Consider the following 19,052-nt stretch of genomic DNA (forward strand, 5'->3'; position numbering starts at 1 on the left):
AAATAAATATTTTAATATATATTTATTTGAGTTGATTTAATCAAATACATTTCTAAAAAATATATTTGATCGTTATAAATATTAATCTCTTGAAAAAAAAATCGAACTAAACCAATCCGTTAGATCACTAAAAATTGAAAACCATAGTTAAAATTTAACCATAGTTAAGTTGGTTGGGTCCCATTCCATTATAAAAAGTAGTATGTTTGGGTTAAGAGAACAAAAATATAGACAAGAAAAAGGAAAATGATTAACCAGCAAAGCAAGAGGCAGTAGTAGTAAAATTGGGGCAAGATAGATTCTTCACAGTTCGTAAGGGCTTTGACAGATGGGTCACTGTACATCGTGACCGTCTTCTCAGATTCAAATTTCTCAACGTTACAACCTTTTTCTCCAATTAGGTAATTCCATTTGTTCGTCATTTTATCAAACACCTCGTGTTATGTCTTTTGCTGTTTAACTTTTTGTTCAATTCGATACGCGCGCAAGTTCTAGGGTTTCCATTTCTTGATCGACGAGCTCAATTGCGATCTTTTTGTGAATTTTAACCGTTCTTGTTTGTTTTCAATTGTTCAGCTCCTGTAGATCTGTGGCGGGATTTTGTTAGCTTCGAAATTCGTGTCCCAAAGTCACAGGTTGGTTTCAGAACATTCCTCACTCTGTCATCTCTTTTTATTATGCTTTTGTTGTCCTTTTTTTTCTCAGTAAGATTCTCTTAAGAATATGGATTTTTTTTTGGTGAGAATTTGGATCGTTTGGTGTGTTCGGTGCTTTTGATTTGTGATTACTTCACGCTAGTTACTATGTTCATAGAATAAGTTTTTTTTTTTAACTGGGCTGCGTAAGTGTATGTTTGGTTGAGTTTGTAAATGAGTAGTTGATTATGGAATGCCATTTATTAACCATGTTCTTGTGATTATGACTGGAAAAAGTGTTGCTATTTGCATCTTGGTTTTGTAAACAAGTTCTAACTATATGATTTGTGGCAGTTTGCGATGTCGAGCTGTCCTCCACATCTAACACATGCTTTGTATAAGGAAAAAATAGAGCTGGTCTTACTTATAGTGTTGCTAAAAACTTGGTATGAAGAGAATTGAAATATTTATTTTGTTAACGCTGATGGGTTCTGTATGAGTATTTGAGTAGGATATTTTTGTATACATGGATTGTCTTATTGCTATACCATAAAACAATGTAATTATGGAGAACAATCTGAAGGGGAGCTTATTAATGTTAACATTTTGTTCCAAGGTGTAACTCAAGTGATTGAGTTGGGAAATCCGAAGGACTTTGAGAATGAGGCTCAAGATTCAAATCCTAAATACTAACATAATACACTAACGACCAGCATTTTCCTATAAAAACTCAAGTTTACCTTTTCTGCCCTTTCAAAGTGTACTTGATTATTTGTTTAGGCTTTATAACTATATAAGTCAGTGATACATCAGTTCTATGCATTGATAGGTTGGATTAATTGCCAAATATCTTTCTGCATAAGTTCCACTTGAACTATAATTAAGTTCCACTGGCACACTTATTCCTGTATATCTCATTTCTCAAATCACGTTGGAATCAGACCTGGTTGGACACTGTTTTTCCATTTTTCTTTATTTGCTTTTATGCTGATTTGCTATGATGTTGTAATTTGAAAAAAATGACACTTGAAACTTGTCTCTCTTTGACACATGTAACATAGGTTGTTCCATACAGGTGCCCATAGAAATTTTCTATGATGCTCAATGCAAGACCCCAAGTTTAATTATTAAAAAATGAATATTCTTACAAGTTGCTAACATGATTTAAGAAATCATGGTCATTTTCTGTAATAGTTTTGAATATTGATATGTGATGCATACTTTGAAAAGCTGGTTTGGTTTAATTGTTGCTCAACACACCTAAATCTCAAGAATTTTAGTGATACGTCTCAGCTTGTTTTTCTGTTGGTTCAGGTACACGAGGTTTCTTCATGCAAAGGTGGCTTGCTACAAACTCCAGTCTTCGGGGGGGTTAAATCATTTGTCTTTTAGCTTAGTGTGGAAGAAAACATATCACAAGTTTTAAATGATGGAGTGCAACAAGGATGAAGCAGTTAGGGCCAAAGAAATAGCAGAGAGGAAATTTTCTGAAAGGGAATATATTGGTGCAAAGAAGTTTGCTATTAAGGCTCAAAATTTGTATCCTGATTTGGAGGATGTTCCCCAGTTTTTGACTACTATTGATATTTATATATCTGCTGAGAACAAAGTAAGTGGAGAAATGGATTGGTATGGTATACTTGGAGTGAGCCCCTTTGCTGATGAAGAGACTGTTAGAAAGCAGTACAGGAAGTTAGCTCTAACCCTTCATCCTGACAAAAACAAGTCTTTAGGTGCAGAGGGTGCATTTAAGCTGGTTTCAGAGGCATGGAGTTTGTTATCAGATAAGACAAAGAGATTAGAATATAACCAGAAGAGGAGTTTGAAAGGCTTCCAACATAATACTCCCAACCGTGGGCATCCATCAGCAGCGCCTAGTTCAAATAGTTATTATCATTTTAAGAAGAATGCATCTTCAAATGCGAGGACTGGGAATACTAACGTGAGGGCGCCTGCAACTTCTGTTCCTCCTCCTCAGAAAAAGGCTGAAACCTTTTGGACTATCTGTAACCGGTGTAGGACACATTATGAATATCTCAGAGTTTATTTGAATCACACCCTTTTATGTCCCAACTGTAATGAAGCTTTTGTGGCTGTAGAGAGGGGTCCTCCTCCCAATGTTTTTAAGCCATCAAGTTTGCCCTCCTCCCATCAGCAGCACCAGAATTCTCGACGTCATCCTGGAAGTAACAATTCAAACCATCTGTGGGGTTCCCACTCCAGAATGGCTGGTTTTGGTAGCACAGATGGATCATCATCTGTTGCTGCCCAAGCTGCAAGTGTTGTGCAGAAGGCAAGTGAGAAAGTGAAGAGAGAAGGAGCACCGTCAATTGCTGAATGGGAGAGGATTCAAATGTCTAAGAGGGCTGATGGTTCTATGAAGAAAAGGAGGACAGATGATATGCGCGCTAATGGTCATCCAGGATATATGGCAAATCATATGGCTATGGGACATGGAGCAGCAGCAGGTTTAGGCAGTTTCTCTGAACCAGGAAAGGTTAACATGGAAAAAGAAAAGATTTATGGTTTTTCAGGTCTCGCAAGCAAGCATTACAGCACGCGAGAGTTGTCAATGTATGAGTTACGAAATATGTTGGTAGATAAGGCACGGATTGAAATTCGTAAGAAACTTGAAGAATGGAAGTTAAGGGCTGAAGCTAGGATTATCAACAAGAACAAAGAGAACAAGAGACACAAAAATATGCCTAATGACAAAACAACCGGTTCAGAGAAGTATAGAGAGTCCAATGTTAATGGTAATAAGCATGTTGGTATTGATTCTTTACCTGTCACATCTGATGATACAGTTAAGAGCCAAGCCTATGTTACAATCAATGTTCCGGATCCTGATTTTCACAATTTTGACTTGGATAGAGCTGAAAGTTCCTTTGCAGAGGATCAGGTCTGGGCTGCTTATGATGATGATGATGGAATGCCTAGATACTATGCTAGAATTCACAAGGTGATCTCCATAAAGCCATTTAGAATGCGAATCAGTTGGCTTAACTCTCGAAACAACACTGAATTGGGCCCAATAGATTGGGTAGGTTCTGGTTTTTATAAAACTTGTGGGGATTTCAGAACTGGAAAGCATGAAGTAACCGAATCATTAAATTCATTTTCACACAAGGTTAGGTGGACAAAAGGCAACAGAGGAGTTGTGCGCATCTTTCCAGGTAGGGGAGAAGTCTGGGCACTTTATAGAAACTGGTCTCCTGATTGGAATGAACATACTCCTGATGAAGTGATTCATAAGTATGACATGGTAGAGGTACTTGATGATTTCAGTGAAGAGCAAGGAATATCAGTTACTCCCCTTGTTAAGTTTCCAGGCTTTAGGACAGTATTTCGAAGGCACCAGGACCAGAATGAGGTTAGGAGGATTCCTAAAGAGGAGATGTTCCGATTCTCTCATCAGGTTCCTAATCACTTGCTCAGTGGTCAAGAGGCTCATAATGCTCCAATAGGCTGTCGAGAGTTGGATCCAGCAGCTACTCCTTTAGACCTCCTTCAGATAGAAACGGAAGCTAATGAGACAGCAGGTAATGTTAAGAAACCCTGAGCAAGACACAACCTACAGTTCAGTTCTTCTAAAGAACATGCATTTTGAATAGGAGAGAGGATGCTTCAAAACCTTGTAGAGCAGAAATGTTCAAACGAGGATGACAAACAAAAAATGGGATGGTAGATGATAATGCGCAACATGGTGTGACCTTTTATGAAATAGGCTTGGGAAATTCGAATTAAAATTTGATGAAAATACACCCTCTTACTCAACTTTTTGATTTTGTAAGTCCAACCCAGATAATCTCTAGTGTCTTTTGGTTTTTTGGTTTTTTGTTGTATAATTTTTAGACATGTTATTCCTAGACTTTATATGGAATGTCCATACTCATGGTGAACACAGTTATTACTCATCAATCTTCAAACAAGATGATTATACTGTTGGTTTAGAATTACATGCTTTCCGTGCCTGGTGATTTGCTTTTCCAGTTTATGAACAGGCCCATTCTATTAATAGGTTTTACTTCCGTTTGATTTATTTGCTAATTGCAGTTTTATACGTGAGGCAGTGAAGCATTTTTACTTATATAAATCTGCACTTTATGTAGATTAAAAAAAAACGGCACATAGTTTATTATTACGACTTCCCGCTTATAATAGAAAAACACATATTCTTGTGTGATTTAAGGATGTTTTTGTGTGATCTAAGGCGGGTTGTGTTTTGTGCATATATTTCGTTTTGAATTGCCTATGGGTCTGTTTAAAGATCAATACATTAAAAAACACTCCGCTTGGCAACTACCACTAAGTAAGTATCGGTTGGTGAATGGTAGATTACATACCAAGTACATATGTTAGGAGGGGAAGTGAGACTCTGTGTCAATAGGAAGATGAGGTAGTAGGATTTTGTATGTGAAATTATTGTTAGTTCGCAGTGCACTTTTAGTTAAAAGAGAAAGAGATATAATAAGGAAATAAGAATTATATTATTGTATTATTGAATTGAATGAATAATAAAATTGAATTATAAAATATCTATTTATATACACCTAAGTAACTTGATTACTAAGTAAAATAATAAACTAAGTAACAAACTCAATATAGTTTTGGGCTTGGGCCACACAACTCAACTTGAATTATATCTAATATCTCAACATATCCCCTATAATCTAAGTTCTCAAAACACATTAATTTTTGTCGATCTGAATTATTTCTAATTTCTTTCTCAATGTTAGGAACCCGCGGATCTTCAATTCTTTGGTGAAAATGTCGGTCAATTGTGCTTCACTTGAGCAGTGTCTTACTTCAAGTTCACCTCGATTCACCTTATCCATTAAGAAGTGAAATCTAGCTTCTATGTGCTTATTTCTTTAATGCAAAACTGGATTCTTCGCAAGATTTATGGCTGACTTGTTGTCGATATGCAGTATCATAAGTTTCTTCACTTCGACCTTGATCTCTTCTAGCACAGATCCGATCCAAATTGTCTGACACGTAACTAAGACCCTGCTATATATTCAGTCTCACACGATGACAATGCCACTGCATGTTGCTTTCTCGAGCACCATGAGATTGGGGCACCAAATACTTGAAAGAAATATCCAATAGTGCTTATTCGATCTTCATTATCTCCACACCAATTAACATCTGAATAACAAGTAATCATATCTTCTTTGCTTTCAGAGTCTCGTCGAAATAAAATTTCATAGTTTGTCGACCCTTTTAAGTATTTCAGGATTCTTCTTACAACTTTCACGTGTGACACCCTTGGCTCACTCATATATCTGCTCACTAATCTGAATGAGAAACATATATCAGGTCGACCGTTGCACTCATATCTCAAAGATCCGACAATTTGTTTGAACAAAGTTGGATCGACTTTGTCCCTCTCCATGCTTCTCCAACTTCAAATTTGGTTCGATAGACGAAGATGCAAGAGTCAAATTATCCATCCCGAATCTCTTGAGTATCTCATTGACATACTTTCTTTGATGTAGCACCATACTTTGCTTCGACATTTCAAATTCTATGCCTAGGAAGAATGACAATTTTCCCAGATCCGAAATTTCAAATTCTTTCTTCATCGGCTCTTTGAACTTTGACAAGTTCTTCAAGCTATTTCCAGTTACTAGCAAATCATCGATATATAAACAGATGATTGTTATATATTGTGCCACAACCTGAACATATACACCATACTCATATTTACATTTGACGAATCCTAATTCGATCAAGTAGAGTCGATCTTCTTGTTCCATGCCCTAGGTGTCTGCTTGAGACCATATAATGCTTTGTGAAACTTGTAGACTTTCCTTGCTTCCTCTTGAATCACAAACACAGAGGTTGTGTGACATACACCTCTTAATCTAAAGGTCCATTAAAAAAAAATGCCGATTTCACATCTAAGTAAAATGTCGACCAACCTGGCTTACATGCCAAGGCTATCACTAGTAGAACAGTTTCCAATCTTGCAATATGTACAAAGACTTCAGAGTAGTCGAGTCCTGCTCGTTGAAGAAATCGTCGAGCTACCAATCTCGCCTTATGTTTTGCTATTGACATATCAACAATGTGCTTCAACTTGAACACCCACTTCACTTCGATAACTTTCGTATGTACTAGGAATTCGACCAACTCCCATGTGTTATTTCTTTCAATTGCTTGTAACTCTTTGACCATAGAAGACTTCCATTTCATATTCTTTAAAGCCTCGCTATAGTTGATTGGTTCAGCACCTACAAGTAAAGCAAAATGACTAGTTCTCCATCCGTTGTGACTTCATCATCACCGACCACTTCATAGTCTTGAAGTCTTGTTGGACGAGTTCTAGTTGTTTGAGGTCTCTTACTTATGCTAGCCATAACCTCTCAGACTTTGACTGTGTCAGGTATGTCAACAATAACTTTGACTTCAACTGGAATATTGACAATATCTTCGACTTCGACATCATTACCCGCTTTGTCGAAATCATAACTCATACATGGCTTGTCAATTGCATTACTAGAATTCCAATACCAGACATAATTTTCATCAATCATAATATCTCGACTATTCATAATTTTCTGGTTAATTAGATTGAACAACCTGTATGCTCCAGTCATATGATATCCTACCAGAATCATTGGTTCACTCTTGTCATCAAGCTTCCTTCTTCTTACATTAGGAACATGCTTGTAACACATAGATACAAACACCTTAAAATGACTCACTGATGATCTTTTTTCACTCCACGCTTCTTCACGAACATTGTTCTTCAGCTTCTTGGTAGGGAACATGTTCAGTATATAAACATCATTCGAAACAACTTCACCCCATAAGGATTTTGACAAATTCTTCTACTTCAGCATGCATCTCGCCATGTCCAATATAGTCATGTTTCTTTTTTATGCTATTCCATTATGTTGAGGAGTATAAGGAAAAGTTACCTCATTATCAACACCATGTTCTGCATAAAATGCTTCAAATATCTTGGATGTGTATTCGTCACCTCCATCTGTTCACAAAACCTTGATCTTCTTTCACTTTGGTTTTCGACAAGCACCTTGAATCTTTTAAAGATTTCAAATACCTCGTCCTTTCTCTTGATCATATAGATCCATAACTTTTGACTAAAGTCATCGACAAACGAAACAAAATACATGTTTCCATCAATGGTATGCTCCCCAAAAGGACCACATACGTCTGAATGTACAACTTCGAGTATGCAGGAGGATCTCATTGGCATAGTCGAAACAAAAGACTTCCTGGACTTCTTTCCGACTAGACAACCTTCACAGAGTTTGTCGGGTATCTCAAGACTTGGTATACCAATTACCATATCTTGAGTGATCAATTAATTAAGCAACCTAAAACTCATATGGCCAAACATCAGATGTCACAACCAACTATTTTTATGGTTGACAACTGTTTTCAGACATTGTACGTCAGTAGAATTGATCACGACAGAGGAGATTTAAGACCAAGTTATTCTGGATGTCAAAAAGTTCTAAGGCTCCATCTTTCATAACCACCGAGAACCCATTTTCAACCAGTTATCCAACACTTAGCAGATTCCACTTTATTCCAGGGACATATAGTACATCTTTGATCAAGGCTTTCGCTCAATTACTCCTTTGAATAACTATGTTGCCATTACGTTCAACTTGTAACAAGCTAATATCAGCAAGTTTGACCCTTCTCTCCTTCGACTCGTCGAAATGTACTAACCATACTTTTTGACCAGTCATGTGATTTGAGTAGCCTGAGTCGAGGAACAAAATCTTGGATTCGATATTGTCATCTGCAATTGCAGCCATAACCACCATATCGTCATAATCATATGACTCTTGACGTACAGGATTCACTCATTCGTCCTTGCCTTTTGTCGATCCCTTCTCTTTCCTATACCAACAATGCTTGGCCAAGTGACCCCACTTTTCACAGTTATAACACTGTACACCTTTTTTTCTCTTCTTTGTATTTTTGATAGGAATTTCCTTCTCCTCTTTTCAAGGATTCAGAAGCTCTATCATCGATCTTATTCTTGTGAGGATTCGACCAAGATTTCTTGCCTTGAGTCTTGTAGATTGTGCATTTGAACATGTTGGAACCACCATTCTTCTTCCATGACTGAGCATGTAGTGCTTGAATCGAGTCTTGAACTCATTTCCTTTCGACAATCCTAATCTCACGCGCCTCCAACGAACTTACCAAATCTTCTAGTTTTAGGTTTTCAAGATTATTGGATTCTTGAATAGTTAAGATAACGTGATCAAAGTGAGAGGTCAACTTACACATTACCTTCTTAACTTTCACCACAATCCTTCATGATATGGACGAGTTTCTGCATCTTCGACACATAGCCTGCAATCTTTTCGTCTTCTCCCATCGACAATAATTCATATTGTCCTAGAAAAGTTTGCAACTTGACAACCTTGACTTTCTTTCCTCCTTCATAGTACTTGACAAGAATATCCCATGCTTCCTTCGCTGATTCAGCATGAGCGATTCTGTCAAAATTAGCCGCATCAATCGCCGATTGAATGTAAAATGTCGCATTGCAATCCTTCTTCTTGGCATCCTTATGAGTGGTGCTCTGTGCGTCGGTTGCATCTTCACCAATTGTAGAAACACCATTAGTAACCACTTCTAGGATTTCATGAAAGTCAAATAGATATTGCATTTGTTTTCTCCGTCGAAGCTAATTCTTGTCGTCAAGAGTTGGAAGGGAGTTTGGTAAATTTCCATTACCATTCATCTTTGTAACGATTGATCAACAACAATCCAAGATCCCGGAAACACGATCTCTGACGTGCGATTCTTAAAAACACAATCAAGAATCTAACCAGAGCTCTAGATACCGATTTGTTAGTGTGTGAGGCACTTTTAGTGAGGAGAGAAAGAGAGAGAATAAGGAAATAATGATTGTATTATTGAATTGAATGAATAATAAAACTGAATTACAAAGTGTCTATTTATATACACGTAAGTGACTTGACTACTAAGTAAAATAAAAAAATAAATAACAAACCCTAAATCCTAATTAGCTTTGTGCTTGGGCCACACAACTCAACTTGGATTATATCTAATATTTCAACAATTAGAACTCAAGAGAATTCTCTTCAATCAAAAGAGATTACCATATGATTAAGATCATGTCAACATATATGATTCTTCAACTTGTGATGTTATCTGGAACTAATTGCGCCTCATGGGGTGTGTCGCAACGCGAAAAACAACCGGCGGAAAAAAAACAGTTTACAGAGCCTCCACCGGCGCTATTCATCCTATGACGGAAAGGAAGCGCAGGAATAACCTAAGAAAGGGAAAGGAACGGTCTTACGACCAGTGATTGCAAGGTACGGGAGTCGGTTACGCAAGGGGAAGGTATTAGCACCCCTCACGTCCGCCGTACTCGACGGGATCCACGCTCAAAAGATAGCTCAAAGAATAGGATAAGGTTGCTAATAAACTACTCAAAGAAATTGCACAAACTGGAATAATAAAACAGGTGAAAGAAGATGGAGGAAGTGGACTCGGCAGGATGTCGCATCCTGGGCCTACGTAGTTTGTCAGAAACAAACATCAGAGTCAACGTAGTTCGGGGAAAAGGGGAACATGCTCGCTAGGACATCACATCCTATGCCTACGTATCTTCTCTATCCAGAGGAAGAATCAGAGCACTCGTAGCTCGGCTAACGCACGCCGAAACAAGACACCAAAAAGAGACGCTGAGACGTCAAAAGAAACACTCAACAGGAAACAGAATGCCAATACATGGACTTACGCCTGACTCCCAAGAACAAACACAAAAGGAAACAGAATGCCAATACATGGACTTACGCCTGACTCCAAGCAGCAAACACAAAAGGAAACAGAATGCCAATACATGGACTTACATCCGACTCCAAACAATCAACACAAACAAGGAAACAGAATGCCAATACACGGACTTACATCCAACTTCAAATAAAAGCACACGCTAACCAGCGAACACCAAAGAAAAAGGTTATCAGAATGAACCCCAAATGAGTAACCCAATATCCAAAGATGAACCCCAATGAGTGACAACCGTCACAAATGAACCCCAAAGATGATAACCATCATCACAAATGAACCCCAAGTGAGTGACAACTGTCACAAATGAACCCCAAAGATGATAACCATCATCACAAATGAACCCCAAGTGAGTGACAACCGTCACAAATGAACCCCAAGTGAGTGACAACCGTTACAAATGAACCCCAAAGATGATAACCATCATCACAAATGAACCCCAAGTGAGTGACAACCGGCATAAATGAACCCCAAATGAGTGACAACCGTTACAAATGAACCCCAAATGAGTGACAACCGTCACAAATGAACCCCAAGTGAGTGACAACCGTCACAAATGAACCCCAAGTGAGTGACAACCATCACAAATGAACCCCGAGATGATAACTATCATCACAAATGAACCCTAAGGACGAACCCCATAAGGTATAAACATACTACACGCCCACGCTGGACAAACAAGTACTCACACCAAAGCCAACAAAGGAAAGGGGAACACACAAAAAAAAAACAAAAGGGTGCCCGGAGAGATTGCTCACAACCTCCTGCCTACGTATCTCATCTGGTATGAGAATCAGGGCAACGTAGTTCCCCTTAACAGGGGTACAACACTCTCCTAACCAGAGACCAGGGGAATAACAAACTAACTAGGGAGACTTTTGCTCGAGCCTAATAGTTGTCATGCCATCAATAATCCCTAAGTTGAGGTCTCTAACAGAACCTAACTCACACAGGAAGCAAGTCAATTCAGAGGAAAGCAAATAACCACACCAACACAAATGAACAAGCATCACACACTATATCCACACAAGAGGCCCAAACAATGGGTATACTTTAGTCAAGAGGGGTCATATCAACCTCGACAAACAAGCCAATCTGTAATGGGTAGTCTGTAGCTCTTAACCACTAACATTGAGAGTTAGGGTGAAGCTGATCAAAGTGGTAATGAGGATGAGACCTCATGCTCATAACCCTGGCCTGGGTGAGCTCATGATAATGAAAGCGTGGGGATCCAGAAAGAGGGACCCTATTCCACTTGACAGACTCTGGACAAATATCTTGGGTACATGTTCAAAAGCATCAACACGTAGTGCGAGCATAATGAACGACTCACTGAATAACGGGGGATTGACTACTAATCCCTTCTATCCGTCAATTGCCTCTTCACTTAGGAGGACTTATCAAGTAGCACATGCCTCATCTTGGAGGTCTTTGGCACAAATGTAAACAAACATAAACAGAGCCTCTTAAGGAGGACTTGCCAATAAAATGCCTGCCAAAAAGGTGATAGGACTTCCAGACTACATGGAGTAAGAAGGTAGCTACCTAAGTGGTGTATCAACCACAATCCAAAGCTCAAGCAAGAGCTAAATGCAAGCAACTAATGTACCTGTATAAAAGCTAAACAGTTAATAACTCAGACAACCAATCAGAAAACAAACAGTAAAACCATCCAACTGTTACACAATTCAATGAGCAATGTTCAAACAACCAAATGAAGCAATGAGCTCGACACATCAACTTAAATCCCTACAAAACACAAAGAAGTTAGAACATAATCCAATTTGCATCTCAAAAGGTGAGCAACTCAACCATTAATGCTAAGTGTCCAAACCTGAAACACAAGTCAAGGTTAGTTCATGTACAAAACACTAGTACAAAGACTAGGTTCAAAACCAAATCAAATGATCAAAACAGAAGTCAATCTTTCATATAAAGCAAGTTCAAACATTCAATAAAATGTCCTCAAAAGGACCAACATCAATTCACAAGGCAAGTAGCTCAAATGATTCATGTAAAGAAAAGGCAAGCAAATGAGCACAAAATGGACATCCAAATTAGAAAATCCAAATCAAAACAGAAAAGCAAGCAATGGCTTTGAAATTTTTCATACAAGTTTCTCATATTATGAACAATCATCATACAAAAGGTCAAATCCAGAAGAGCTCAAATGATAGATGAACAAGAATGCACAAATTCACTATAAAAAATATGACACAAATTGTCACATTCATCTTCATGTGTTAAAAACAATGATAGCCTATGATAAAAATTCCAAACCAATTATCAAAAATTCATATCACATGTGAAGATCAAGCATGCAAAAATTCAGATCAAATGGATCAACACATAGCATTTCACAAAGCATTGAATACAACATATCAAAATAGCATGGCATGGATCAAAAAATTCACAAATAAAAATCCAGCAAACAACAAATCATGAAAATAATGCTATAAAAAACTAGACATTAAAACAAATCTATGAAAAAAAATGGAGTCAATTTGGACTATTTTCCTATTTTTTATGCATTTTACAAAATGAGCTAAAACAAATGAATTATTAAATGAAATATGGAGGGAAAATAAATATTTTGAATTAAATCAGAAATGATCACAGCCACACGATGTGGCGCGCATGGCAATCCAATGGCTCAGGTTCAACTCCATGAAACACGTCGTTTCATTTAACAGTCATCACGCTCAGTCAGCAAGTCCAACACGCGTGGCAATGGTCAACACAATTAGATCCAATCAATTTGCCACGCAGTGACACACGTGTAATACACCTCAGCAAAAAACCCTAGCATGTTGCAGACGCCGGAGCTAAGCTCCGGTCGTCTTCTCCGACGACCTGGACGGCGACGCTTCCAAATATTTTTCCAGAAATGGACAAAACCTATGTCGTTCGAACCGTCCTCTCACGCACAATCCAAATACCATATTAATTAATCCTAATTCTTCCTAACTTTTCCAGATCGAGCAAGAACATTTCTATGATCAAAACTTGAAGTTCACATATCAGGCTCAATACTTGACTATTTTCACATCTAATCATATCAGCATGCTCCACTAGGTGAGATCTACACAAATATATACACAAAACAGCAAAAAGAGAGAATCGATTTTGAGTCACCTTGAACTTGAAGCTTTTGAATTCGTGTCCTCAGGTGTCCAAAAGTTCCAGATCTACTCCTCTATGTTCCTGTTGAAGCTTTGTGCAAGAATAATCAACTGAAACCACTCGAATCTAGCTCAATTTCAGAAATCCATTTCTATGTTCATGCACTTGATCTGCTCGAAACTGGACTGAATTCTTCAAACCAATGGTGGATTCTTACTCAATGATGCATGATAATCAAGAATATGCAAAGAAATTTGGTGTTTGTGTGAAGAAAAAAGAAATTCAAAGTGAGAGAAAATTGGAGGGAAATGGAAAATTCTAGATCTGAAATTCTGTTATGAGCAATTGAGATTAGGGTTTGGTATTTATATGGTTCACTAATGATGCTGCTAATCCAATTAAGCCTTGGTTAATCAAGATTAGGGAAAATTCAAGTGTCTTGCAAATTTGCAAATGGAACTTGCATGGCCATGTCCCACGTGTTTTTCCTCATGCAATGGTTGAAATTCATTTAAAATCAACCAATAATCAACATGGAATGGTTGTTTTGCTTGTAGCTTAAGCCAAATTTGAAATATGGAAATTCCCTCCAAAATGCACACTTGAGGAATGATGATCATACACACTTTTTACGTGCATGGTAAGGCTTGTTTTGAGAAGTATTGGTCATGAGGAGTATTTTGCAAAAAGAATGGACCAAATTGGAGCTTTGTATCAAAAGTTATGTCACTTTGAACTTCCATGCACACCTTGTGATCATTTGGCCATAACTTCTCAACCAATCATCATATGGACATGAATTAGGACTTTTTGGAAAGGGGAGAAAAAGATCTACAACTTTCATGTTCATCAAATATCCATTTGAAACATCCTTGATATTGATAAGTCAAGTTGAATGTGAACTAAAAACTTGCCATTTTTGGAAACTTGAAATTACAGGTCATTTTCCATTTTTGGAAACTTTTGCCATGACTTCAAAATCTTCAAGATAGATGTTTAGAACGACAAATGGACCTCTTTTGAACATGATTGAGGTGTCTCAACTCATTTCCCCACCTCATAGCCCTCAGTTGACTGCACAATTGACTTTTTGGTCCTCAAATGACCTTGAAATGCCTGGATCCACTTAAGCCTCTACCACTTGGGGAAATTGCTCAAAAATGAAACCCTAGCTCATGCAAGCTCTCCATAATAATCAGGTGATCCTCATCCCCAGCAAACACCTCATCTCTTTGAGAAACCCTAGTTGGAAGAATGACATTGATTAGGGTTGACCAAAGGTCACAACCCTAATCCAAAGGAACTTGAGAATGAACAATGAAACCCTTGATGATGATAGAACCATGATGATGGTAATATATCCTTGCAAATAAGATAATGCTCAAGACCTTTGAAGAATCAAGAAACCCTAATTGAAACCCATGCCCTCAAATGGTTGATCATCAATTCATAGAAACCCTCAGGCTTGAATCATGTAACTTCCCATCTTCTGAAAAGACTTTGGAGGATGACCTTCTTATTTCTCATGAGATGCAAAATGCAATGCCTAATGCTCTAAAAAATGAAATGCAATATGTCAAACTAGTCTCAAGAAGAGGAGGGCAAATTTTGAGGTGTTACAGCTGCCCCTATTCAATCCATTGTGAACCTGTCAATATGAACAACCTCGGCTTTCAGATGATCAGGGTGAAGAGTGGTTGAATACCAAGAACAGACGAACAATTTGTGCTCCGCTGGGAATTATTTTTTTTTTTTTTACTTTTCTTGAACCCCAAAACTTCTTTGATTTTTTTTGCTTTTCTTGAACCCCAAAACAAATATTTTTCTTTCGCGCGGATGATCCCTGATCACCGCATTCGGACCCCGACAACTTCATGTCACTCTTGCTGCCAGACAATGAACCCCATTCTCCATTTGAACCCCAGTCGCCTGACGATAACTCGCGATTGTCGTTGTGAATCCCGTTCTCCAGAAAACACCCCGTGTCTCCTTTTCTCCATTTGAACCCCGTTCTCCATTTGAACCCCGTGCTAATTCCGTTGGCAACGCCGGAAATAACACCAACCACCACTCTGACGACGACATATCAGAGGGTATACCTTCACAAAAGGAAGGTAACATGTGCGTTTCTTCCTCGGAAGACACCCATAACGACTTCTCTTGGCCTCAACCAAAGTCTAAGGTGACACATGATCAGAAGACAATCCTAAGGACCTCATCCCGGATACAATCTTCAACTCCAATCTCCAGTTGAACCCCGTTCTCCAGAAAATGCCCATCACTTCCTTTTCTCCATTTGCACCCCAATTTTCGCGCTGATCGCGTAATGTTCTCCGATCTTCATTTCCATCTCCGCCCGACGGAAATTCTTCCTCCAATATCGCGCCACTGGGGAATATTGTTGATCCAACGTTACGATGCTAAACTCCTCAGAGTAACATCTTCACCAACCAGCAAAACCAATTCTTGAACGGTAACCACGGCTCGAGACTAGTTTATGCTCGCAATGCTGATGCATGAATTTTTACAGCGTAATGCTCCATAACCATGGAAATGCTACGCAATGAGTTATGCAATATGCTATGCTTTTATAAATGATGAATGTATAAAAAGTATCCCCCTCAGGGGACGACACGAGCCACTCTACTGAGGAACTCGATATCTCTCCAATCTCCAACCCTGCTTGGGATAACACTGCTGATGGGGAAAGAGCAACCCTTACTAGGGATGACCTCCACTGAACTCGATCCGCTCGGGGACTTCACTGGGGAATAACCTACCAACGCACACCTCAGCTGGGGAAACAACAACCTTCAGACCTGCTGGGGAAATAACAATCTCAACCCCGCTGGGGAGATACGACATATTTGACACGGAACGCCCGTCGACTCGTCGAGCACTGGTGTTCACCATCTAACCACAGTGTCAACTTTCCACTTTTGAGAGCTCCCAGACTCATCTGGTCTCTTCCGATTCATCCCCTTCTATTCTCGACTTCTCCCTACTTCAGGAAGATCGACCTCCTTAGATTCGTGTCAACTCCAGTCTTCAGACTTTGAAGAGTCTTCTTGATTAATCCTCTAGGATCGTCGCAATTCTTTCGCCGTCTTTACACCATTCTTCAACTCCTTGTCCCTGATTGGACTCGAAGAATTCTTTTGTCAAAAACGCTTCACGTCACAACCTGCAAGTGAGTGAAAATCAACCAACAACACCTGCAAATGAGACGGTTAGATAAAACGTGCCCCAGGCGTTCCAAAATTTCAACACCCAGGTCACTTAACCTTCCGAATAAGATTTCAAGTTTTCAATCCTATAAACATGCATTGGAAGAGACCCCTATGTCTCAAAATGCAAATATTCTTTATCAAAATAAACACATGTTTTTGCAATCAAAGCGGCAATGAAAACAAAAACAAAATTATTTGACTGAATATGCATTTTATTGATTGAAAAAGGTGGCTCGTAACTGAGCAATACACAGGAAGCAATCCCTAAAAAGAGGTAGTTGCGCACAAAAGGAAAATCTATCCTAATGGCAATGTGAACCCGTGATCTCATCAAGTTCCAACCCGGTTACAACCCATATGTCCTCAAGACTCTCTGTGCTTTCTGCCTTCTGAAACAAGACGCTTCCGACCGATCTCCGCCGGGGATTATCCATGTGTCTTAACCAAAGTACAAACGATCATGCTAGACGCAGTTGTTCGTTTCACTCCCTCTTTTGCCTGGACCTCCCTTTCGGGTTTTCAGTCCACGAGGATACCCTTTTTTGCCCAAGCCGCCCTTGTGGGGTTTTCGACTTGCCGGGTGTACAGTTTTTTCCTTTTTATCCCTAATTTTTGCCCGAACCTTTTTCATTTTCATTTTTTTTTGGTTCGCCGGGATGCCCATTTTTGCCTGGACTATTTTATTCTTTTCGTCCAGCGGGTCTCTTATACGAAGTATTTTTTAACCGCGTCCGCATTCACAGGGGATGGAAAATCCTCACCATCCATGGTCGTCAACAACAAGGCTCCGCCAGAGAAAACCTTCTTGACCACGAATGGACCTTCATAATTGGGTGTCCACTTGCCCCGAAGATCGTTCTGAGGAGGAAGGATCCTTTTCAACACCATATCCCCCACATGGTATACACGAGGTCGCACCTTTCGGTCAAAAGCACGCTTCATTCGCTGCTGGTACAACTGCCCGTGACAAATGGCCGCCAGCCTCTTTTCCTCAATCAAGCTCAACTCTTCATACCGAGTCCTTACCCACTTAGCCTCTTCCAATTTCTCATCCATCAGGACTCTCAATGACGGAATCTGAACCTCAATCGGTAGCACAACTTCCATCCTATACACCAGCGAGAAAGGCGTTGCCCCAGTATATGTACGCACCGAGGTTCGATACCCATGCAATACAAACGACAACATCTCATGCCAATCCTTATAGGTCACGACCATTCACATTAACGGCCCCATCAAACATCAGAATCCATTCGGACTCAGGGTCAGGGCCCTCCTCCGGGATAGGTTCCTCACAGTCTTTCGATTTGAGCAACATGATGCCCTCATCAGGGAATTCAAACTTCATCGGTTGATAATTCTCAATGGGTTGTTGGGCGAGGTAATCAAACAATACACTCCCCTTTATTGCCTTTTGAGAAGTGTACTGGATATCGTATTCAGTCAAAATCATTTGCCATCTCGCAACCCGTCTGGTCAATGCTGGCTTCTCACATATATACTTGATCGGATCCATCTTGGAAATCAACAAAGTGGTATGAACCAGCATATACTGTCTCAGTCGGCGAGCAGCCCATGCCAAAGCACAACAAGTTTTCTCGAGCAGTGAATATCTTGTTTCACAGTCGGTAAACTTTTTGCTAAGGTAGTAAATTGCATGCTCTTTTCGACCAGACTCGTCATGTCGCCCCAGTACACATCCCATAGACCCCTCAAGGACTGTCAAGTACAGAATTAATGGTCGTCCCTCCACAAGAGGCATCAGAATCGGAGGTTCCTGCAAATATTCTTTTATTTTTTCAAATGCCGCTTGGCAATCATCATTCCACCTGACCGTTTGATCTTTTCTCAACAACTTGACTATGGGTTCACACGTGGCTGTTTAGATGAGATATGAACCGTGAAATGTAATTCAATCTACCTAAGAAACCACGAACCTCTTTTTCTGTTCTCGGTTCAGGAATTTCTTGTATTGCTTTTACTTTAGCATGATCAACCTCGATTCCTCTTTCACTCACAATAAACCCCATCAACTTACCGGACCGCACTCCGAAAGTGCACTTATTCGGATTCAACCTCAATTTGAATTGTCTCAACCGGTCAAACAACTTGGCCAAGTCTTCCAAATGCCCCTCTTCTGTTTGAGACTTTGCTATCATGTCATCAACATAGCACTCGATCTCATGATGAATCGTATCATGAAACAAAGTTATCATAGCTCTTTGATACGTGGCACCGGCGTTCT

At 39.3% G+C, this 19,052-nt stretch overlaps 1 protein-coding gene across 2 annotated transcripts; it reads left to right on the forward strand.

Moving 5' to 3' along the window:
• The first annotated feature begins 219 nt into the window (after positions 1-219).
• On the forward strand, positions 220-4,591 carry LOC127082184 (uncharacterized). 2 transcript variants are annotated; one of them, XM_051022420.1, is made up of 4 exons: positions 220-401; positions 577-635; positions 990-1,081; positions 1,950-4,591. In XM_051022420.1, the coding sequence occupies exon 4, from the start codon at positions 2,062-2,064 to the stop codon at positions 4,195-4,197; it is 2,136 nt and encodes a 711-aa protein (XP_050878377.1). In that variant the 5' UTR covers positions 220-401; positions 577-635; positions 990-1,081; positions 1,950-2,061; the 3' UTR covers positions 4,198-4,591. The 2 variants fall into 2 exon arrangements, with proteins under 2 accessions (XP_050878377.1, XP_050878376.1); XM_051022419.1 differs by lacking the exon at positions 990-1,081.
• The last annotated feature ends 14,461 nt before the right edge of the window (positions 4,592-19,052 follow it).

The sequence above is a fragment of the Lathyrus oleraceus genome, chromosome 5 (genome assembly GCF_024323335.1).
Source record: "Lathyrus oleraceus cultivar Zhongwan6 chromosome 5, CAAS_Psat_ZW6_1.0, whole genome shotgun sequence".
Lineage (NCBI taxonomy): Eukaryota > Viridiplantae > Streptophyta > Magnoliopsida > Fabales > Fabaceae > Lathyrus > Lathyrus oleraceus.